At 45.1% G+C, this 25,422-nt stretch overlaps 1 protein-coding gene across 2 annotated transcripts in view; it reads left to right on the forward strand.

Moving 5' to 3' along the window:
• Positions 1 to 11,681: 11,681 nt before the first annotated feature.
• LOC140201658 (uncharacterized) overlaps positions 11,682 to 25,422 on the forward strand; it is a 72,217-nt gene continuing 58,476 nt past the window's right edge. The window contains exons 1-2 of one of the 2 annotated variants that reach the window (XM_072266113.1): positions 11,682 to 11,893; positions 12,819 to 14,931. In XM_072266113.1, the coding sequence (XP_072122214.1) occupies positions 13,127 to 14,931 (1,805 nt within the window). In that variant the 5' untranslated portion in view covers positions 11,682 to 11,893; positions 12,819 to 13,126. Of the gene's footprint in view, positions 11,894 to 12,818; positions 15,032 to 25,422 lie in introns of both variants that reach the window. The other variant, XM_072266112.1, reaches the window with a different exon arrangement.

Raw genomic sequence — 25,422 nt, forward strand, 5'->3', positions numbered from 1 at the left:
CCTTTGACAAGGTCCCGCATGGGAGGTTAGTTAGGAAAATTCATTCGCTAGGTATACATGGAGAGGCGGTAAATTGGATTAGACATTGGCTCAATGGAAGAAGCCAAAGAGTGGTAGTAGAGAATTGCTTCTCAGAGTGGAGGCCTGTGACTAGTGGTGTGCCACAAGGATCAGTGCTGGGTCCATTGTTATTTGTCATCTATATCAATGATCTGGATGATAATGTGGTAAATTGGATCAGCCAATTTGCAGATGATACAAAGATTGGAGGTGTAGTAGACAGTGAGGAAGGTTTTCAGAGCCTGCAGAGGGACTTGGACCAGCTGGAAAAATGGGCTGAAAAATGGCAGATGGAGTATAATACAGACAAGCGTGAGGTATTGCACGTTGGAAGGACAAACATACAGGGTAGAACATACAGGGTTAATGGTAAGGCACTGAGGAGTGCAGTAGAACAGAGGGATCTGGGAATACAGATACAAAATTCCCTAAAAGTGGTGTCACAGGTAGATAGGGTCGTAAAGAGAGCTTTTGGTACATTGGCCTTTATTAATCAACGCATTGAGTATAAGAGCTGGAAAGTTATGATGAGGTTGTATAAGGCATTGGTGAGGCCGAATCTGGAGTATTGTGTTCAGTTTTGGTCACCAAATTACAGGAAGGATATAAATAAGGTTGAAAAAGTGCCGAGAAGGTTTACAAGGATGTTGCCGGGACTTGAGAAACTCAGTTACAGAGAAAGGTTGAATGAGTTAGGACTTTATTCCCTGGAGCGTAGAAGAATGAGGGGAGATTTGATAGAGGTATATAAAATTATGATGGGTATAGACAGAGTGAATGCAAGCAGGCTTTTTCCACTGAGGCAAGGGGAGAAAAAAACCAGAGGACATGGGTTAAGGGTGAGGGAGGAAAAGTTTAAAGGGGACATTAGTGGGGGCTTCTTCACACAGAGAGTGGTGGGAGTATGGAATGAGCTGCCAGACGAGGTTGTAAATGTGGGTTCTTTTTTAACATTTAAGAATAAATTGGACAGATACCTGGATGGGAGGTGTATGGAGGGATATGGTCCGTGTGCAGGTCAGTGGGACTAGGCAGAAAATGGTTCGGCACAGCCAAGAAGGGCCAAAAGGCCTGTTTCTGTGCTGTAGTTTTTTCATGGTTTCTATGGTTTCTAAAGTTTGCTGGGCCGCCTTCACCACGCGATGCAAGTCTTGTCACCCAGCGGCTGTACAGCTGGCATACCACACTGTGGCACTGTTGGTCAGGATGGTTTCGATTGTGCTTCTGTAGAAGTTAAGCAACAGCTTTTGTGAAAGTTTGGCCTGTTTCAGGTTTCTGAGGAAGAAGAGTTTTTGTTGTGCCTTTTTTACAAGTAGCGAGGTGTTGGTGGTCCATGTCAGCTGTTTTGACAACATAACTCCAAGGAACTTTAGGTTTTCCACTCTTTCCACTACCTGTCCATGTATATGGATGGGTGTGTGTACGCTGTCCTTTGATCTCCTGAAGTCAATGATAATCTCTTTTGTTTTAGAAATGTTAAGGACCAGGTCGTTGTCCTTACACCACTCCGTCAGATGATCCACTTCAAGCCTGTAGCCTGTTTCATCCTTGTCCGAGATTAGGCCAACCACTGTGGTATCGTCCGCAAATTTAATGATGGAGTTGGGGGTGTAGATGGGGGTGCAGTCATGTGTGAAAAGTGTGTGGAGCATAAGGTTCAGTACACAGCCCTGCGAGGTGCCTATTTTTAAGATGAGGGTGGTGGAGGTGTGCTTACCAATTCTGTCTTGCTGTGGTCGGCTGTGAGAAAGTCCACGACCCATGAGCACAGGGAGGAACCAAGGCCAAGAGTGTTCAGTTTGCTGAGCAGTTTATGGGGGATGACTGTGGTAAATGCAGAACTGAAGTCCAGAAATAACATCCTCACATAAGTGTTTGGTTCCTCTAAGTGAGTCGGAGCAATATGGAGGGCTGTTGTGATTGCATTCTCTGTGGAGTGGTTTGCCCGGGAGGCAAGCTGGTGTTTGTCCAGATCAGGTGGGATTATAGCCTTAATGTGTGAGAGCACAATTCTCTCAAAGCACTTCGTGGCTATGGGTGTCAGCGCTACAGGGCAATACAGCTGATTTTTTGGGCACTGAAATGATGGTGGACATTTTACGGCATGTTGAAACAGCAGCTTGTTGCAGTGACAGGTTAAATATACTTGTAAACACCTCAGCAAGCTGGTCGGCACATGCTTTCAGTACCCGGCCGGGCACTCTGTCTGGACCAGCTGCCTTATTCACATTAGTGCTGAGGAAGCAATGCGATTGCAGCAGGACTAAGAAAAATTGGAAGAATGGGCAAAAAGTGGCAGATCGAATACAGTGTTTTGAAATGTTTGATAATGTATTTTGCAAATGGAACAATAATGCAGACTATTATCTAAATGAGGAGAAGATTCAAACAACAGAGGTGCATAAGGACTGAGGAGTCCTTATGCAGGACTCTCAGAAGGTTAATTTACAGTTTAAGTCTATGGTAAAGAAGGCAATTACAATGTTGCATTTATTTCAAGTGAAGTAGAACTGTATGAAAACAAGGAGATAATACCGAGCCTTTATAAGACACTAGTCAGGTCGCACTTTGAGTATTGCCAACAGTTTTGGGCCCCATATCTCAGAAAGGATGTGTTGTCATTGGAGAGAGTCCAGAGGAGGTTAACCAGGATGATTCCGGGAATGAAGGGGTTAATATAAGAGGAGCGTTTGGCATCTTTGGGGCTGTACTTACGGAAATTTGGAAGAATGCGTAGGGATGTCATTGAAACCTAACAAATGTTGAAAGTACTAGGTAGAGTGGATGTGGAGAGGATGATTCCTATGGAGGAGGTATCCATACCAAGAGGGCACAGACTCAAAATTGAGAGGTGACGTTTTAGAACAGAGGTAAGGAGGATTTTTTTTTTAGCCAGGGCGAAGTGAATCTGTTGAATCTCTGATACAGACTGCAGTGGAAGCCAAGTTCTTTGGTATATTTGAGGCAGAAGTTTGCTACTTTGGATACTGTTGGAGGACATGTCGGAGGAAAGCCCCAGCAGTCTCTGGCATTGATGCTGTTTGTGTGACTCAGAGAGAAACGGGGAGATGAGGTGAGCTGCAGTGATTCAGGATTCATTAGTTAGGGGAACAGAAACGAGGTTATATAGACGAGAACGAGATTTCCGGATGGCATGTTGCCTCCCGGGTGCCAGGGTCCGGAATTTCTCGGATTAAGTCCTCAGCATACTAAAGTGAGAGTGTGAAGAGCCACAGATTGTGGTCTATGTAGGTAGCAATGACGTAGGTAATAAGTGTGTCGAGGTTCTGCAAAGTGAATTCAGGGAGCTAGGTGCAAAGTTAAGGTGCAGGATCTCCATAGTTGTGAACTTAGCATTTTTACCCGTGCCACACGGAAACAGGAAGAAATATTTAGCTTATACAGTTTGACACGTGGCTACAGAGTTGATGTAGGATGGAGGGCAACAGATTTTAGGTCATTAGGCTTTCTTCCGGGTAAGATGGGACCTATACAGAGGAGACAGTTTGCGCCTGAAATTGAAGGGGACTAATATCCGAATGGGAATCTTTGCTTCTGTTGCACACTGGGGAGGGGTGGGGGTTTGGAATAAACTAGAATTGCAGGGGGATGAGAACCATAGTGCCAGAACAGTTGGTGGAGAGGTTGAGGAGACAGATGTGGTTGGATCTCAGACAAAGTCAGGAATCAAATGGTTGAGCATGGTGCAACAAATGTCTTGAGCTGCATATATTTCAAAGCAAGAAGTAGCGTAAAAAGGCAGATGAGCAAAGGGCATAGAACATCACATGGAATTATGATATTGCTGCCATTAGTGAGACTTTGCAGCCGTGACAGGACTGTCAGCTCAATATTCTGGGTTTTGTTGTTTTCGATGAGGCTGAGCGGCTGGTGTTACAAGTTAAGGAAAATGGCATGGTAATACTCAGTCAGGATGGACTGGAGAATTCGTCTGGTGAGGTGTTAAGAGTGGAACTGAACAATAAGTAAGGCATGACCACATTAATAGGGCTATATTGCAGACCACCCTACAGTCCGAGACATGTAGAGGAATACATTTGTATAGAGATTGTATACTGTTGCAAGAAATATAAGGTTGTTACAGTTGGTGATTTTAACTTTCCATAATTGACTGGGACTCCTATACTGTAAAAGGACTAGATAAGATAGAGATTGACAGGTGTGTTCAGGAAAGTTTTCTTAAACAGTACATAGAAGTCTGAACCTGAGAATGTGCAATGCTTGATCTGCTATTAGGGAAAGAGACCGAGCAGGTGACAAAAGTTTGTGTAGGTGAACACTTTGCATCTCGTAATCACAATGTCATTATTTTCACTTTGATTATACAAAAAGATAGTTCTGGTCCGCTGATTGAGATTCTAAATTGGAGAAAGGCCTATTTTGATGGTATCGGGAAGGATCTGGCAAGTATGGACTGGGACAGGCTATTTTCTGGCAAAGATTTATTGAAAAGTGGGAGGCATTCAAAATGAAAATTTGAGAGCACAAAGCTTGTATGTGCCTGATAAAGATGTGTAAAGGATAAAGATAACAGGTCTAGGAAACCTTGGTTTACAAGAGATATTGATCCCCTGGTTAAGAATAAAGAAGGAGATGCACTGCAGGTATAGTCAGAAGTGACAAATGAGGCACTTATGGAGTATAAGAAATACATGATGACACTTAAGAAAAAAATCAGGAGGGATTAAAGAAGGCATGTAGTTGCCTTAGCAGACAAGGTAAAGGAAAATTATAAGGTATTCTACAGATATGTTAAGAGCAAAAGGATTGCAAGGACAAAATTAATGAGGAAGATCAGAATGGTAATAATATGTGGAGCCAGAAGCAATGGGGGAGATCTTCAATGCATTTTCTGCATCTGTATTTACCCAGGAGACGGACACAGAGTCTATAGAAGTAAGGCAAAATGACATCAACTTCATGGACCCTTTACTGATTACAGAGGAGCTGTTTGCTGCCATGAGTGCAGAACGAAAAGCAAACGCAAGTGGCGCATGCAAACTCGCTTTCATCGTTTAAGAGAAATTTGGATAAGTTCAAGAATAGTAGGGGTATGGCACAGGTGCAGGTCGATGGGTGTAAGCAGTTTAACTGGCTTGGCACAGACTATATGGGCCAAAGGGCCTGTTTCTGGGCTGTAGTTTTTTATAACTCAATGACTGTAAAGAAAAAGGAAGAAAATAGTTACTGTCCTGGAAACTGTATGACCGTAAGTCTCATGTTTTTGGTAGGGAAGTTATTAGAGACATTTCTTCCAGTTGGGATTTATGAACAGTTGCAAAACCACGGCCGAACTAATGGCATTTAGTATGGCTTTGTGTAGTCAAAGTCTTATCTTACAAAACTTGATTAAGTGTTTTTCCCCAGGAAGTAATGGGATTGCTCATACAGCCAATCTGTAGAGTTTCTTCGTATTGATTTCTATAGGCGTATAACAAAGTTCTTTATGGAAGACTGATCCAGATGTTAAAGATGCATGTAAACAACAACAGAGAATAGGCCATTTGGATTGGGCGGTAGGTAGATACGTTCTAGATATGGGGATATAGGTGGATAAATAGCTGATGCGGTTTAATCCGGTAAAGTGTGAGGTGTTTCAGTTTGAGAGATCAAATGTAAAAAAACAGGTCTTTGTTAGTTGCCAATCCGTGAAATTCTGATGTGCAGAGGGATACTGGGCTCCAGATCCACAGTTCTCTCAAAGTGGCTCAACTGGTTGCTGGGGTTCTGGGTTAAGATCGCTGCAAACAGTGGCCTGTGGCTTCCCTGTCAGAGTCCAGCTGAATTGCCTGTACGGACCCGCATTTTTGCTGTGTGATTGCAGTCTAGTTGAGGCAGGACGATGCAGAGTGTCCGGGTTGGAGTTGCTGTAGCGGACTTGGAAGCAATTCGAGGCGGAGCTGAGGCGAGGCGAGAAAAGATCAGAGGTTTGTTCGATTTAAGAGCCGAGCCGAATTGGAAAGGTCACGTAATGGCCGCATCGAAGCGGCGTAGCCCGACCCCCGAGCCCGCGGAACGACTCGAGGTTTGGGAGGTTTGGACGATTTAAGCACCGTGCCAGATGTCCCGGCTTTTTATAACTCTCGTTTCGCCGCACCTAGACTATAACTTTAATTTGGTCACTCCATTTTAGAAAGAATACTGAGGCTTTGGAAACGGTAGAGAAGAGGTTTAGCACGATGCTAACTGAACTAGAAGCCATGTGCTATGAGGGTGGATTGGACGGACTTCGGCTTTTTTTTCTCTCTTCTTGAGCAGCATAGTCTGGGCGCTGTTCCTTAGTTGATAATAAGTTTATAAGATTGCAAGAAGTACAGATAGAGTAGACAGACAATGTCTTTCCCTAACCCCCAGGTCGAAATATCAATTTGAATTTAAGTTCAAAGGCAATGTATGAGTCGTTATTACGGGGAATGGTGGTTGTCAGAAGCACGCTTCCTGGGTGGTAGTGCAGGCAAGTGTATGCCTGACATTACTTTAGTTAGGCATTTAATCATTGTTTTAATTAGTTTGCCAGAACTCATTAAGCCCATTGACTGTCTTGTACTGAATGTATATCGTCTAAGTTCATTGTTCTTGGTTCTATGTTCTACATATAATCTTATAGGCATATAATCTCGTGAGACCATGGATTTGTGCCTTGGAAGGTTGAATGGAAGACCAACAGTTGCCCATGCTGCAAGTCTCCCATCTCCTCGCCACCGAAGGGCACTAGGGCCGATACAGCTTGGCACTGGTTTCGTTGAAGAGCAATGTGTGGTTAAGTGCCTTGCTCAAGCACTGCCTCAGCCGAGGTTCGAACTAGCAACCTTCAGATCACTAGACCGATGCTTTAACCACTTGGCCTCGTGCCAACATACGCGTCTACATATTACCTATGTTGATACACAAAGCTGGTCAAGCCCTCCATGCCCTCCATCCCAGTTTTCATAGGGTGACTGATCAATGATGGCCTCGGCTCCTATTCTGTGCCAATTCTTCATAACTGTCAACTCCACAAACCTTTAATTATGCACCCAACTTCCCTAAATATATCTGATCCTCTGGCCTCAACACCGTTGTAGGATAATTTCAGAGATTCACTATCCTTTTAGAAAAGGAATGTCCAACCATCTCAATTTAAATCTCAGGATTTTATGTCCCCTTGTTAATGATTCACTCTATAATGTAAATAATTCAACAACCCCTCTTCAGAAATGTGAACATTTGAATACGTTGCAGCTCATTCCATTCAAATCCAAGGAACATCAATCCAAAGATGTTTGATAGAACAACTCTAACATGAACAAAGAAGCTCCAGTGGTGCTTGTCAAATGCACTACGGGTGCTCTTTAACGCGAGTAAACTGAGATGATGCACTTTGGCTGCCCAAGCAGATTACTACCTCAATGCTCATAGTTTGATAAAAGTGGATGTGAATACAGCTTTGGGTGTCCAATGTATAATTACCTCTACACTAGTCTAGGGGATGACGAAAAGCCATTATAATATTGTTCAACATGGAGATGCAAGTTAATGATTCACTAGCACTCATGAGCCTTATCTCAAAGATAAGAAAATGAAATATTCTTCTTGGGTACATGAAAGAATTTATGCAGGTGAATAAAGAAAAAGGTCATATAACGCATCAAGTGCTCCTACTCACCACGACAAGCACATTGCTCGTGTTAGATTAGAAAATAGAATATTTACGTTGTATAGATTAGAGACCAGTCTTTTCTGCTGACTATCACATACAAATTACACAAAAATAATGGAAAAATTAATTGAAATAAATGTCATAGTTTCTGCTCCTAGCTCCTGATGTACCAATACTCTGACAAATCGATGTTACACAACCCTCAGTAATCATGCCGCCTGGAAAGGACTGAAGTAAGAAGCACAATCTGCAACATTTAATAAGCTATAAGTAGGCTATCTGTTTCTCCCTATTACTACATTTAAAGCTCCTTATTAATGTTATTTTTAACAGCACTGTTATGGTCCAGTCTGGGAAGTCTGCATTCCAGTTCACAGTCCGGTCTGTGCACTCAGGACTCCGGGTCTTCCAGCTGTCCCTTGTTTTGGTTGAGTTAATCATAGGCACCTGATTCCTATCCTGAGGCTTGGAATATAAGTAGCCTTGGGGTTGAGTGTGAGCTGCTGTTTGTCTTGTCAAGATCCCCTGGGAGCAATCTGCCAGTAGAAGGCTAGAGCGTTCACTTGCCATCTTTAGTCTGCATTGGAGAACCATCGCCTCATGGAGCCTTGCTGTCAATAGACGGAGCTGTCTTTGCTGTATGGATTCGGCCATTTCCAGGGCCAGCTGAGTGGCCGTCAGCCACTCCGAGCTAGGTAGGGATCCGGCTGTTTCCGTAGCCAACCGAGGTTGCTGGCCGTAACTGCTACTTGGAGCAACCCGATGCAGAGATGGAACTGTCTGCCATTCTTTGGTGTTTGTCTCTTCTATTCCTTGCCTTCATGGGGTACATCAGGCTGTTCTGCTGTTGCCCATGCAGGGGGAACTGTCTTGTCTTGTGCTCGCCTCCGTGGGGTAAGTCAGGCCATTCTGCCATTGCCCTGTGGGGGGATTTGTCTTGTCCTGTGCTCTCCTCCATGGGGTAAGTCAGGCCATTCTGCCGTTGCCCTGCGGGAGGATCTGTCCTGTCTTGTCCTCGCCTCCGTGGGGTAAGTCAGGCCATTCTGCCGTTGCCCTGCGGGGGTCCTGTCTTGTCTTGTCTGCTTCTGTTGCCTAAGTCCGGCCGTTCTGCCGTTTCCCGACAGATGGTCCTGTCCCACCTTGGTGTGATAAAGTTGAGTCCCGGCTTGTCTGCGGACAAGTCCTGGCTCTATACTTATGTACTGTCCAGTCTCGTGTTAGTATCATGTTAAAGATGAGTCCTGGCTTTTTTAGATTATGAAGACACGCAGTCCTCTTTTATTGTCATTTAGTAATGCATGCATTAAGAAATGATACAATATTTCCTCCAGTGTGATATCGAAAGATAAGTCCCGGCTCTATGCTGCTGTTCAGTTCCCAGTCTGTCTCTGAGCTCCAGCCTCCGAGTTATCAGCCTCCAGGCTCGAGCCTCAAGACCCCAGCCTGTCTCCAGGCTCAAGCCTCAAGACCAGGACCCCAGCCTACAGCCCCAAGCCTCTAGACCCCAGCCACATCCTGTCCTGTAGTCATGTCATGTCCTTGCCTGTTTCTGGGGCCCAAACCCGAGGCAAGACCCAGGTTCTCTTCACCTCTGAACCTCCAATGAGAACTGGCTCATGAACCTCTGATTTCCTTCTCCTTGTCAATAATCAGCTCCTTGGTCTTGCTAACACTGAGAGAGAGGTTGTTGTTATGGCACCACTCAAGGTACAAGGGCCTTTTATATTGTCAAAGTATGCATGTACAATGCAACTCTGATATTTGTCTTCTCCAAAAAGCCATTCATTTTCTGAGGACTAGAGTACAAAAGCACAAGATCACAAGAATGAAAGAGAAAAGATAGCCAGCATGGGAAACTGTGTCTTTGTCACAATGGCGGGGGCATTGGGAACAAGGGTGAACCCAAATGCAAGACACATCTTGTGAGGTTACTTAGATTTAGTTTATTGTTCGATACCGGGAGAGCAAGGCAGGAGCAGGAAATAGCGAACTGGACAAGGACTCAGGACTATGACTAGGCTAGTACCTGGGTCTTGCCTCGGGCTCGTACTCCAGGACTAGGCATGGATATGACATGGGCTAGGGAGAGGAGGAACATGGGAACACAGAGTCTCGGTCTCAGGAGAGTAGGTACATGGAACCATGGACAAATACACAGAACACAGAGTCGGGACCCCTCCTTGGGTACAGGACATAGGGCCAGGACTTGTACACAGAACAGAGAGCCGGGACCCCTCCTTGGGTACAGGACATATGGCCGGGACTCATGACCCTCTGCCGGGCAACGGCAAGATGGCCTAACCTACCCCACGGAGGTGAGGACAAGACACGACAAGACATGAACCCCCGCGGGGCAATGGCAAGATCGCCTGACTTACCCCACGGAGGCGAAGACAGGACAAGACACAACTCCCCACGGGGCAACAGCAAGATGGCCAGACTTACCCCACGGAGGCGATGACAAAACAAGACCAACACAAATGAACACCAGACTGTACCTATCTAGCTCCGGCGATGGAACTAGACTGAAGTGCAGGCGGGGGCTGCAGATGAGGGCTAGAGCCTAGAGGGGCAAAGAAGAGATTCAGAGAAGGGGGTAGGACAGGAATCACAGACCGCCAGGGCCAGGACTTGACTCAGAACTGGGAAGCCGCCAGGGCTTGACTTGGTGCTAGAATGCCGCCAGGGCCAGGTCTTGACTTGGTGCTAGAATACCGCCGGGGCCAGGTCTTGACTTGGTACTTCAATGCCGCCAGGGCCAGGACTTGACTTGGAGCCTCCGGGTATTGGTGAGCTCTCGACTCGGCCCGGGAACAGTAGACAGTGGTTCTTGATTCCCTCTGGCGGGTTAACTGACAGACCCACCTCGGTAAGGAGACTTTGCAAGCCCGCTTTGGCGAGGTAACTGGACAGGGTTGTTCTGGTGAGGAAAGGCGAATTACTAGCACTCGCTTCGGCAGAGACTAGGCTTGCTCCGGCCAGATGACATCGGCACACCGTACCTTAGATGACTTTGCAGACGCTCCCACGCCGAATAGTTCAAAGCGGGAGACTATAAACTACCGGTTCAGCCGAGCATTAGTTGCCTCTAATCACCAAAACCAAGGGACACGGGAAAACAGGGAATCAACGGTCCGGATCGTAACATAATCAAGGTAAATTTAAAGGGACCCCGATCCGGACCATGACAGTCTCATGTATTCAAGTTTTTTTTTGAAGAGGTGAACAAGAGAATCAGTATCATCTACGTGGATTTCAGCAATGCCTCTGAGAAGGTCCTGCATGGTAGGATGGTCTGGAAGTTTATTTCACGTGGATTCCGGAGCGAGGCATTCAAATGCATGCAAATTTGGCTTAGTGGAAACAGACAGAGGTCGATAGTGGACAATTGTTTCTCAGTGACCAATGCAGGGCGCACTGTTGTTTGTCACCTTTATTAACAAGTTCTTAGCACCGAGCAGTAACTAATGTACTTTGAACTTTGAAATAACCTGGATAATCAGTCTATTTCTGAAAGTTGGGGAGGTCTGTTGATATTTCGACCGAGACCCTTCACTATCCCTAAGTTGTTCATTATTCTGCTTAGATGCTGCCTGACCTGCTGAGCTCCTCCAGCACTTCGTGAGTTGTTTTATATTTCCAGCATCTGCAGAATCTCGTGTTTTATATCTGCATTTGTAAGTCGGTTGGACTTTGACACTTAACACACGCAATGCCGGTTGATAATGAGTATATTATTATTCTAGCTTGTTCTAATAAAGCAACTACTGAGTCTTCCATATAAAGTAACTACATAATTTTATTGAGGCATGTGGAGAGGATCTGGTGCTGGCAGTCAACTATAATGGCACCTTAAATACCCAGGCGCCACCGCGCTTCAGAATTCATCGTCGTTGACCGGACGATTAAATGCGCAGGCGTAAGGATCCCAGACAGTTCCGGATATTCGCGCATGCGCGCAGTGGAAGAGAACGCTGGAGAATCGACAGCACGTAGGAGCCTCCGAGTGAGAATTTCATCAGCAGCGGTGCCCGCCCCTCGATTCAGCGACGATCGTAGTGAACATGGACACACCGTGGCCCCGCACCCCGAGACAGTAGCAGTTTCTTTCCATCTCTCTGAGACCCACGATCCGTCCCCTGGCCCGGGGGAGTTTTCTGCTAATTAACGAAGGTGCTGGCGCCATTCCTGCGGCGCATGCGCATCGCCGGGACTGTGACATGGGTCTCCCGTTCGTGGGAGGGGGAGGGAGGGCGGAAGGTGTTCGTGTTACGGAGAGTATAATTTATAAATTCAAAAATTAGGATCTCGGAACCAAAATATATCTCAAATGGAGAAAAAAACTATCTTCCATTCAGTTAAAATGTTAATTAGTGCTGCTTGGGAAAAAAAGAACAAAATCCATCAGCTTCAGTTCTTTGTTCTACCTCTTAATGTTCTGAAGCTTTCTACCCGTGAGAAGATGTTTTGTCCCTTTCTCTCTGGGTATATAATGATCAACACCCTTGTCCAGGGTAACAAGTGACCTGTAGGATTTCACATCACGAAAGTGTCAGACTCCCATGAGAAATATTGCCCTCCCCGTCATGTTCATTGGCATTGTCGTCGATGAGTTCACCACCGTCAATAACCGGGGGTGGGGGCGTGATCAGAGTAATGAGAAAATCTCTAGCAGCAGCTGTATCTTATTATGTGCTCTTTGTTGCCCTGTGGGACATGACCAGAACTTGAAATAGTACCAATGGAAACAGACAATCTGAGCCAAGTCACAGATTGACGCAGGCAGAAATGGTCAATCCTGATACAGAGAGGAAGACAGGCAGAGAATATGGTAGTTAGTCCAGATGTCTGATCCGTTCCCAGTTAGAGGATGATTTGATAATAATCACTATACCAGTATGATATCAGAGCCCAGCATAGGGACTAAAATTATCTAAAATGTTGTCCTTTGCCCATTAATGTAGTTTGTAAATCTTTTTACAGGTTAGAAATGACAAATAATTTGAGTGCAGAATCTCAAATACAACTACATGTCAGTTCTGTTGTCTCTGTGCTGATATTTCTGTTGCAACACTGATATATTTGTTGTTGATCCTAGGAGGTGAAGAAGTATCTCATACAGCTGGAAACGTGCTTTGTGTCTGAAATGAAGGTTTCTGTTGAAGCAGGGTGCTGAGAACACGGCAGCATTTGTTCAGTTCTTCCACTACGTTGATTCTGTGCGGGTTTCATTGCATTTGACATCTGACCTGCTGGCATATCAGTGAGTTCACAGTATGTAGAGGCCATTCACCTGCTCTGAGTGTCAATTCACGCTGAGAAGAGACACTTCACCTGCTCAGATTGTGAGAAGGAATTCACCTCAGTGATCTGATCTTTGCACAGCAGTTAATTTGCACTTGGAAGATGCTGTTCACCTGCTCAGATTGTGGGAAGGGATTTACTCAGTCATCTCAATTGAAGATACATCAGCGTGTTCACACCGGTGAGAGACCATTCATCTGCTCAGACTGTGGGAAGGGATTCACTCTGTCTTCTAACCTATTGGCACACCAGTTAATTCACACTGGGGAGAGGCCATTCACCTGTTCAGATTGTGGGAAGGGATTCACTCAGTCATCCCACCTACAGACACACCAGCGAATTCACACTGGGGATAGGCCATTCATCTGCTCTGACTGTGGGAAGGGATTCAGTCGGTCATCTGACCTATTGGCACACCAGTTAATTCACACAGGAGAGAGGCCATTCACCTGCTCGGATTGTGGGAAGGGATTCACTCAGTCATCCCACCTAAAGGCACACCTGCGAGTTCACACTGGAGAGAGGCCTTTCACCTGCTCAAACTGTGGGAAGGGCTTCACTCACTCATCCCACCTACAGACACACCAGTCAGTTCACACTGGGAAGAGACCATTCACCTGCTCAGACTGTGGGAAGGGATTCACTCGGTCTGCTCAACTGAAGATACATCAGCGAGTTCACACTGGGGAGAGACCGTTCACCTGTTCTGCATGTGGAAAGGGATTTACTCAGTCATCTCAACTGAAGATTCATCAGCGAGTTCACACAGGGGAGAGGCCATTCATCTGCTCAGAATGTGGGAAGGGATTCACTCTGTCATCTCAACTAAAGGTACATCAGCGAGTTCACACTGGGGAGAGGCCATTCACCTGCTCAGAATGTGGGAAGGGGTTTACTCTGTCGTTTCAACTGAAGGTTCATCAGCGAGTTCACACTGGGGAGAGGCCATTCACCTGCTCTGACTGTGGGAGAGGTTTCACTCACTCATCTCAACTGAAGATACATCAGCGAGTTCATACTGGGGAGAGGCCATTCACCTGTTCAGACTGTGGGAAGGGGTTTACTCGGTCATCTCAACTGAAAGAACATCAGCGAGTTCACACTGGGGAGAGGCCGTTCACCTGCTCAGACTGTGGGAAGGGGTTCACTCAGTCATCCCAACTGAATGTACACCAGCGAGTTCACACTGGGGAGAGGCCATTTACTTGCTCAGACTGTGGGAAGGGATTCACTCAGTCATCCCACCTACGAACACACCAATCACTTCACACTGGGGAGAGACCGTTCAGTTGCTCAGACTGTGAGAAGCGATTCACTCGGTCCTCTGACCTACTGGCACACCAGTCAGTTCATTCTGGGGAGATGCCATACACCTGTTCAGACTGTGGGAAGGGTTTCACTCAGTCATCCAGCCTACAGAGACACCTGTCATTTCACACTGGGGAAAATCCCTTCACCTGTTCAGACTGTGGGAAAGGATTCACTCAGTTATCTCAGCTAAAGGATCATCAGCGAATTCACACTGGGGAGAGACCATTCACCTGCTCAGACTGTGGGAAGGGATTTCCTCGATCATCTCAACTGAAGGTACATCAGCGAATTCACACTGGGGAGAGGCCGTTCACCTGCTCAGAATGTGGGAAGGGGTTCACGCAATCATCCCACCTGCAGACACATCAGCGATTTCACACTGGCTTGAGGCTGTTCACCTGCTCAGACTGTGGGAAGGAATTCACACTCTCATCTCAACTGAAGGTACATCAGCGAGTTCACACTGGGGAGAGACCATTCACCTGCTCAGACTGTGGTAAAGGATTTACTCACTCATCCCACTTAAAGACACACCAACGGGTACACACAGGGGAGAGGCCGTTCATCTGTTCCACGTGTGGCAAGGGATTCACTCAGTCATCCCACCTAAAGACACACCAGCGAGTTCACACTGGCGAGGGGCCATTCACCTACTGAGACAGTGGAAAGAGATTCACGCAATCATCTGAACTGAAGGTACATTCATGAATTCACACTGAGAGGCTGCACCCCTGTCCTATGTGAGCAAAGAGGCTGACATGGTCATCCCACCAGATGACAAACCACTAAGTTCACATGGGGAGGCGGTTTAAAAGAACTCTATATTGAATTTTTAACCACCACATTTGCTAAATCGAGTTGCAATTTCAAGAGTGACTAATGGTGTCAGATCCTGTAGTTATTGCTGCTGTTCATCACACCTGGAACTGAACCCTGGTCATTGGGCACGGGAGTGTCATGATCTCGGATCATTAGTAGAGTATTCATGAGGGCTCCGAGTTTTTGCTGCTCGGGGTTCTTTTATTGTATTATCTGCATTTTATTAATTATAGTTATCCCTGTTGTTGCTCTTCAGCTTTTTTATGTCTTATTGTTAGGTCTTCTGTCAGTTTACATTTAAGTTGCAATTGTCCTTGAGTACTTCCAATTACTTCTCCAAGACTTTGCAGGTGTCCAATTAATTAGTCTTTGACTTCTCTCTTGTTAAAATATAGTAGCATGTTAGCTTGTCATTAGTCTGTAGCTTTATGAGCTGGGTACAGATTTTCTTCTTGCGTCGAATGTATGTAAAGGGGTAGTGCTAATCCCTCGTTGGCTCAGTCAACGTGATCCTTTCCTAATGAAGTTCTGGCTGAGTTATCCGTGAACTGGTCTGTAAATAAAATTCTGAGCTTTGCTGAACCTTTCAGAGTCTCTGTAATGACCTTCAGTTTGGGTCTGAAGTTGCAGCGTCAAGAAGGCTTGTTCTGATGACATAGGCCTTTAATTGGACCTAAATATTGTGGAAGGGATCCATCATAAATAACTCGGTTATATTTTACATCTTGTCTCTCAAGTCCTTACTGACTGCAGCCAGCTCAGTGTACAGTATAGAGGCCAATCTGCCCTTCTGGTTCCTGCCAGTGTTCCTGTTCCGTCTCCTCCTATCACCTGGTAGCGATGTTCTTTTTCTCCATCTCTGTTCACTCGGCTTCCCCTTCAGTCTGTCCCCGCTGCTCACCTACAGCTGCCCATGTGGTGATAGGTTCTGAATGGTCACCACTCTGGGTAAAGAAGTGACGACACTGATCAACTGGTCTCGGACAATCTGCACTCATTCTTTCTCAAACTTTATTACTTGTGAAAAAAGGCAACTGTCCAGCTACTGTCACTGGACTGCTCTGAAACTCCTGCTCAGAATTGTCAACTTTATATGGACATTGAGCAACTGAAATCACCTGCAGCTTCTGATCCTTTACTTGGATTCACAGAGCTCTTATCATGATAATAGTCTGACAGATCGAGGTAGCCAACAGAACTGTATGCATTTTACACACAATAAATGATAGAGGGACTCAAAGTCAGGCAATATCAATGGAGGGAATAAACCGTTGACCTTTGGGTTGAGACATTTCATCACCATTCAACGGATTCTGGCATGTCTCCAGTGTTGTTGAAAACTGCAAATGTCATTCCACTCTTCAAGAAGGAAGAGAGGCAGTAGAAAGGAAATTATATGGAAATTGGTCTGACCTCAGTGGTTGGAGTCAATTGTTCAGGGTGTAGTTTCAGGGTACTTGGAGGCACATGACAAAACAGGCCATGGACAGCATGGTTTCTGGAAGGGAAAATCTTGCCTGACAAATCTAATTCTTACATCATGCTGGAGGAACTCAGCAGGTCAGGCAGCATCTGTGGAAACGTCGACTCATCGTTTCCACGGATGCTGCCGGACCTGCTGAGTTCCTCCAGCGTGTTGTGAGTGTTGCTTTAATTCCAGCATCTGCAGATTATTTTGTTTACGAAATATAATTCTTTGAAGAAATAACAAGCAGGATAGGCAAAGGAGAATCAGAGGATGTTGTCTACTTGGATTTTAAGAAGGCCTTTGACAAGGTGCCACACATGTGTCTGCTTAACAAGTTAAGAGCCCATGGTATTAAAGGAAAGATACTAGCATGGATAGAGCATTGACTTATTGCCAGGGAGCAAAGAGTGGGAATAAAGTGAGCCTTTTCTGGCTGGCTGCCGGTGACTAGAGGTGTTCCACAAGGATTGGTGTTGGGACCACTTTGTTTTACTTTTTTTTGTCAATCATTTTGGATAACAACTTTGTGGTCAAGTTTGCAGACAATGTGAAAATAGGTGGAAGGGCAAGTAGTGTTGAGGAAGCAGGGAGGCTTCAGAAGGACTTAACAGATTTAGGAGAATGGGCAAAGAAGTGGCAGATGGAATATAGTGTGTGATAGTTTATGGTAATTCACTTTGATAGAAGAAATAAAAGGATAAAATATTTTCTAACTGGAGAGAAAATTTAAAAATCTGAGCTGCAAAAGGACTTTGGAGTCCTCATGCAGGATTCCCTAAAGGTAAACTTGTAGTGGCAAGAAAGGCAAATGTGATGTTGACGTTCATTTTGAGAGGACTAGAATGTACAGGCGAGGATGTAATGCTTTATAAGGCACTGGTGAGGCCTCACTATGAGTAGGTTTAGGCGCCTGATGTAAGAAAGGATGCACTGACATTGGAGAAAGTTAAAAGGAAGTTCATGAAAATGATTCCAGGATTAAAAGGCTTATCATATGAGGAGTGTTTGATGGCTCTGCACCTGTACTCAACAGAATTCAGTAGAATGAGGGGGAACCTCATTGAAACCTATTGAATATTGAAAGGCCTTGATAGAGTGGATGTGGAGAGGATGTTTCCTATGCTGGTGGAGTCTAAGGCTGAAGGACACAGAGGGGCATCCATTTAGAATGGAGATGAGGAGGATTTTTTTTAGCCAGAGAGTGGTGAATCTGTGAAATTCAGTGCCACAGGTGGCTGTGGAGGCCAAGTCAATGGGTAGAGGTTGATAGACTCTTCATTAGGGATAGAAGGAAGAGATTGGGGCTGAGAGGGAAATGGGAGAGCCATGATGAAATGTGGAGCTGATTTGATGGAACCAAATGGCCTATCTCTGCTCCTATATCATGATCTTATGGCCTTACCAAATATTGGGCACATCTACGTGGAACGCTGTTGCAGGAAAGCAGCATCCTTCATCTGGGACCCCACCACCAAGGACATGCTCTCTCTTCACTACTGCAATCGGGAAGAAGGTACAGGAACTTCAGTACTCACACCACCAGGTTCAGAATCAGTTATTGCCACTCAACCTTCAGGCTCTTGAGCCAAAGGAGATAATTTCATAAGAACTAGGAGCAGGAATAGGCCATCCGGCTTGGCGAGCCTGCTCCGCCATTCAATAAGATCATGGCTGATTTGGTCATGAACTCATCTCCACCTACCTGCCTTTCCCCATAACACATAATTCCACTCCTATGCAAAAATCTGTCCCACCTTATCTTAAATATATTTACTAAGGTAGCCTCCACTGCTTCATTGGGCAGAGAATTCCACAGATTCACCACTCTCTGGGAAAAGCAGTATCTCCTCTTGGTCTTAAATCTACTCCCCCAAATATTGAAGCTATGTTCTCCAGTTCTATTCTCACCTACCAGTGGAAACAACTTTCCTGCCTCTTATCTATCCCTTTCATTATTTTATATGTTTCTATGAGATTTCCCCTCATTCTTCTGAATTCCAGCAAGTACAGTCCCAGGCAATCCAATCTCTCCTCATAGTCTAACTGTCTCATCTCTGGAATCAAACTGGTGAACTTCCTCTGCACTGCCTCCAAAGCCAGTATATCCTTCCTCAAGCAAGGAGCCAGAAATGCAAGTAGGAACTCCAGGTGCAGCCTCACCAGTACCTTGTACAGTTGCAGCATAGCCTCCCTGCTCTTAAATTCAATCCCTCTAGTAATGAAGGCCACCATCCCATTTGCCTTCTTGATAGCCTGCTGCACCTGCAGAGCAACATTTTGTGATCGATTCACACGCACTCCCAAGTCCTTCTGCACAGCAGCATGCTGCAATATTTTACCATTTAAACAATAGATCATCCAAAGTGGATGACTTCACATTTACCAACATTCTACTCCATGTGCCAGACCCTTGCCCACTCACTTAACCTATCTATATCTCTCTGCAGACTTCCTGTATCTTCTGCACAATTTGCTTTTCCATTCAATTTAGTGTCATCAGCAAACTTAGATACACTACACTCGGCCCCCTCTTGTTGATCATTAATGTATATCGTGAACAGTTGCGGCCCCAGCACCGACCCCTGCGGCACACCGCTCAGCACTGATTGACAACCAGAGTAACACCCATGTATCTCAACTCTCTGCTTTCTATTGGTTAACCAATCCTCTATCCATGCTAATGCATCACCCCCAACTCTACGCATTCTTATCTTTTATGTGGCATCTCATCGAATGCCTTCTGGAAATCCAAGTAAATAACATCTATCTGTTCCCCTCTATCCACTGCACTCTATATCCTCAAGGAACACCAGTAAGTTTGTCAACAGGACCTGCCTTTGCTGAATCCATGCTGCATCTGCCTGATGGATCCATTTCTTTCCAAATGCCTTGCTATTTCTTCTCCCATCTGCGAATATTAAACTAACTGGCCTATGGTAACCTGCCTTTTGCCTACATCCTTTTTTGAACAGTGGTGTGACACTTGCCATCTTCCAATCCAGCAGGACCTGCTCAGAGTCCAGAGAATTTTGGTAAATCATCACCAACGTATCTACTAAAACTTCTGCCATTTCTTTCAGTACCCTGGGATGTATTCCATCAGGGCCAGGGGGCTTATCTATCTTCAGGCTGTTACGTACCCCGTGGGTATCTTGTGACTGTCTTATGAGCATGATGCAATGGTCTTGTGGAGGTCACATGATGTAATTTTCCTGCCAGTGTGAGGTCACATGATGACCTGTTCTCAACAGGTATATAAATGGAAACCCTGTTGTGACACAGTTAGTTTTCAGCTGAGTTGTTGTTTGCTTCGTGAGTTACTCCATTATGCTGTGTATTCATGTAACGGAGTTTTACCTTCTATTGTAAGGTAAAATAATTGTGCCGGCAGTTTCACCAATCGCTGCCAGCTTTGTTGTTGTATCTTTGATTTACCTTTAGAGTAGTATTGGAGAGTGAAGACCTTATTAAAGGACGGGAACCTGAAGGATCGGAATAAAGTTGGAGTTGTTCGGCGGTTTAATGAAGGATCGACCTTATTAAGTCTTCGTTCAGAAAAGTGACCTGTATCTGAGATAACTCCTGCAAGAGCAGAGAAGTTCATGCAGTGTTCACTCACCAGAAAAAGGTCAGTTCCTTTAAGCCGTTTTATTTCCTTCATCGTGAATCCTTTGGAGAATCAGCAGTAACGTCACGTCTTTGAAGAAATCCGTTTCCAGAGATGTCTCTCCTTATTGACTCTGTAAATCACTTGGACTTTTGAATTTACCATTTTAAGACTGGGTTCGAATTTACCACTTTATGAACTGTTTTCGCATTTACCCTTTTAAGAACTGTTCCAGAGTTGCCGTATAGCAGTTAACTTCCGGTTAAGCTAGTCGTTTGAATATTTTTTCGCTATTGTTGAGCAGAGTTTAATAAATGTTTGTTTGTTTTTATAAAACCTGCCTCAATTGATAATTCATTGTTGCTGATCACGTGACAAGGCCAAGTTTGGTCACCACTAACTCTTTCGTGATAGCTATTGTATCAAGGTCCTCACCTGCCATCGCATCCATAACATCTCTCTTCGGAATATTAGATGTGTCCTCCACTGTGAACACCGACACAAAATAGTCATTCAAAGCCTCTGCCATTTCCTCATTATCCAATATCAATTCCCCCTTCTCATCCTCGAAGGGATGTACATTCACTTTGGCCACCCTTTTGCACCTATATAATTATAAAAACTTTTACTATCCATTTTTGTATTGACTGTGAATTAACTTTCATAATCTATCTCCCCGTCCTTTATTGCTCACTTTGTGGTTCTTTGTTGCTTTTTAAAGTTTTCCCAATCTTCCAGTTTCCCATTACTCCTGGCAGCTTTGTATGCACAATCTTTTAATTTGAAACCCTCTTATTTCCTTAGTTATTCACTGCTCGCCTTCCCCACCTTTACTGTCCTTGTTTTCAACTGGAATATTATTGTTGTGTACAGTGAAAAGTCTCTTTGAAAGTCATTCCTCAAATGTCCCGTCATTTAGCCTGTGTTCCTAGTCTACCCTATTTAAGTCCTCCCTCATCGCATTGTAGTCTCTATTGTTTATGCGTAATACGCTAATATTGAATTGAACTATTGCACCCTCCATTTGTGTGAGAAACTCAATCATACTGTGATCACTCTTTCCAAAAGGATCCCTAACTACAAGATCACTGACTTTACCTGTCTCATTGCACAGGACCAGATCTAAGACAGCACCTTCCCTTGTAGTTTCAGTAACATTCTGTTCAAGAATGCCATCATGGATATATTCTATGAAGTCCTCAAGACTGTCTCGATCAACTTGATTCGCCCAATCTATGTGCAAGTTAAAGTTCTGCTTAATTTTGCCCTTATCTGCTGAAACTCCCACAGCAGAAAGTCTTTCCTCATTCGTGAGGTATAACTGCTGTCTCGCTTCCTCTATAGCTGCATCAATATGGCAGGACCAGGTTAGATCCTCAGAAATTTTGAAACCCAGTAACTTGAAATTTCTTTCTTTCTCTCTGTCTCTGTCTCTGTCTCTCTCTCTCTTCTCCCCCCCCACTTCTGATCTCTCTGAGGATTGATTCACGTTCCCTCACCCTACTCTTTCTGCTGTCCACAATCAGTTCTTTGGTCTACTGACACTGAGTGCAAGGTTGTTGCTGCCAAACCACTCAACTAACTGGTATATCTCGCTCCTGTACGCCCTTCCATCTCTATCTGAGACTCTGCCAACAATGGTTATATCATCAGCAAATTTATAGATGCCATTTGAGCCATGCCTAGCCACATAGTCATGATAATAATAATAAGAATAAAATACTTTATTGATCCCAACTATGGATATGGAGGGAGTAGAGCAGTGTGCTAAGCACACATCCCTGAGGTGTGCCATTATTGATGGTCAGCAAAGAGGAGATATTACTACCCTGTTTCCCATATTCCCTGTTTCTATGCTGCATAAAATACTGACTATGAATGTAATGGGAAGCTGGAACACAACACTTCAGGAAAGGCTCACCTGAATTATTCAGAACCACGGGGGATGGTTTTGTAATCTACAAGGGTGTTAATGGTCAAGTACTGAACCACATCCCACAAAATAACAGCAAAATACTCCATCACCGATGAACCAATAACAGTTCTTTTACAAGGGAAATCTGTGAAGCATGGTGGGTAATATTAAGAGAGATGACTGACAGCTTGGACGTAATGGGAGGGTCCAAGTGTCATCCCAGAGGACAAGGGGTTCAGTGAGACAAGCTCAGAGCTGAAAATCCAGGTAAGAAGAGCCACTGGAATAGTGGAGTGGAGTCAGAGCTGTACAGTATTGAAAAGCCCCTTCGGTCCATCACATCCACGCCCACACATGCTGATGCTGGTTCCATTTGATACCAGAGAATGTATACAATATACAACCTCAAATTCTCACTCACCGCAGATATCCTCAAAACTGAAAAAGAGCAGAGTGACAGAAACAAAAATGTAAGAACCCCCAAAGCTCCCCTGCCCTCCTCCCACAAGCAGCATCAAACCCCGGCCCCCACTTATCCAGCATAAAGCATCAGCGTTCCACCACCTACCACGACAGAAACAGCAAAGCCCCCAAAGAGAGACCATGGTCTGCAGTCCATCAAAGACTAACTGTTCACTCCAATATTTCAATATCTCACGGGCCCTCTCTCCCACAATATCCCACAGGTGACAGGCTCCTTCCACAGCGGAAGGAGAAACAAGCAGTCACCGTTTCAATGTTACCGTCTGCCTGAAGCGTTGCTTTTATTTCGAGTTCCCTGACTCGAGAATTGGCACCAAAATCTCACCATTTTGAGAGAGAGTAATCGACCACCAAATTCAGAGGCCTCCGACAGCCGCCCTTCCTCTCTTCAATGTTCCAGCTCCTGCAATGGTTCAGTTTGCAACACCAGGTGAGATTTCATGTCCAGAGGAACGCGCAAGGACACACCCGGAGGGGGCCTGACTCCAGGCTGAATCTGGACATATCAAAAATGTGGCCGATTGACGAGCACTAAGAACGGGAACACACTGCCATGCAGAAACCCAATATGAATGCATTGTAGATCAAAAACCCTGACAGGATCCCAGTCATCCTGAAAAGGAAAATAGAGACATCAGGAGGAAGAATTTAACTGTTTCACTGATGGGCTGGGAGAAGTCACCCTTTATACCAAGTTTAGCTTTCCTTCATTAATTCCATATCCCTCTGGGTATTGCGAATTGAAGTACCTGTGCAGGTCCTAAGGTGTTGTTACGCGGTTCCTCTCAGCGCAGGTAAACACTATCATGAAGAAGCCAGTACCTGATTGCCTACATCAAGTGAAGCACTGAGTACAAGAGTTGGGTGTCATGTTAGAGTTGTAGAGTTGGGCCAGTCTTGGGGAACTGTGCACAGTTCTGGGCATGACTAAACTTGAGAGGGTGCAGAAAAGATTCAGTTGGATATTGCGCACACTGGAAGGCTTGTTATCAGGAGAGACTGGATATTCCGACATTGAGGAGGCTGAGTGGTGACATAGAACATAGAATAGTACAGCACAGTACAGGTCCTTCAGCCCACAATGTTGTGCCGACCCTCAAACCCTGCCTCCCATATAAGCCCCCACCTTAAGTTCCTCCATATAGCTGTCTAGTAGTCTCTTAAACTTCACTAGTGTATCTGCCTCCACCACTGACTCAGGCAGTGCATTCCATGCACCAACCACTCTCTGAGTAAAAAACCTTCCTCTAATATCCCCCTTGAACTTCCCAGCCCTTACCTTAAAGCCATGTCCTCTTGTATTGAGCAGTGGTGCCCTGGGGAAGAGGCGCTGGCTGTCCACTCTATCTATTCCTCTTATTATCTTGTACACCTCTATCATGTCTCCTCTCATCCTCCTTCTCTCCAAAGAGTAAAGCCCTAGCTCCCTTAATCTCTGATCATAATGCATACCTTCTAAACCAGGCAGCATCCTGGTAAATCTCCTCTGTACCCTTTCCAATGCTTCCACATCCTTCCTATAGTGGGGTGACCAGAACTGGACACAGTACTCCAAGTGTGGCCTAACCAGAGTTTTATAGAGCTGCATCATTACATCGCGACTCTTAAACTTTATCCCTCGACTTATGAAAGCTAACACCCCATACGCTTTCTTAACTACCCTATCCACCTGTGAGGCAACTTTCAGGGATCTGTGAACATGTACCCCGAGATCCCTCTGCTTCTCCACACTACCAAGTATCCTGCCATTTACTTTGTACTCTGCCTTGGAGTTTGTCCTTCCAAAGTGTACCACCTCATACTTCTCCAGGTTGAACCCCATCTGCCACTTCTCAGCCGACTTCTGCATCCTATCAATGTCTCTCTGCAATCTTTGACAATCCTCTACACTTTCTACAACACCACCAATCTTTGTGTCGTCTGCTAACTTGCCAACCCACCCTTCTACCCCAACATCCAGGTCATTAATAAAATTCATGAAAAGTAGAGGTCCCAGAACAGATCCTTGTGGGACACCACTAGTCACAATCCTCCAATCTGAATGTACTCCCTCCACCACCACCCTCTGCCTTCTGTAGGCAAGTCAATTCTGAATCCACCTGGCCAAACTTCCCTGGATCCCATGCATTCTAACTTTCTGAATAAGCATACCATGTGGAACCTTGTCAAATGCCTTACTGAAATCCACATAGATCACATCCACTGCACTACCCTCATCTATATGCCTGGTCACCTCCTCAAAGAACTCTATCAGGCTTGTTAGACACAATCTGCCCTTCACAAAGCCATGCTGACTGTCCCTGATCAGACCATGATTCTCTAAATGCCTATAGATCCTATCTCTAAGAATCTTTTCCAACAGCTTTCCCACCACAGACGCAAGGCTCACTGGTCTATAATTACCCAGACTACCCCTACTACCTATTTTGAACAAGGGGACAACATTCGCCTCCCTCCAATCCTCCGGTACCATTACCGTGGACAATGAGGACATAAAGATCCGAGCCAGAGGCTCAGCAATCTCTTCTCTCGCCTCGTGGAGCAGCCTGGGGAATATTCCATCAGGCCCCGGGGACTTATCTGTCCTAATGTATTTTAACAACTCCAACACCTCCTCTCCCTTAATATCAACATGCTCCAGAACACCAACCTCACTCATATTGTCCTCACCATCATCAAGTTCCCTCTCATTGGTGAATACCAAAGAGAAGTATTCATTGAGGACCTCGATCTCTTCCACAGCCTCCAGGCACATCTTCTCACCTTTATCTCTAATTGGTCCTACCTTCACTCCT

The sequence above is a fragment of the Mobula birostris genome, chromosome 8 (genome assembly GCF_030028105.1).
Source record: "Mobula birostris isolate sMobBir1 chromosome 8, sMobBir1.hap1, whole genome shotgun sequence".
Taxonomy (NCBI): Eukaryota; Metazoa; Chordata; class Chondrichthyes; order Myliobatiformes; family Myliobatidae; genus Mobula; species Mobula birostris.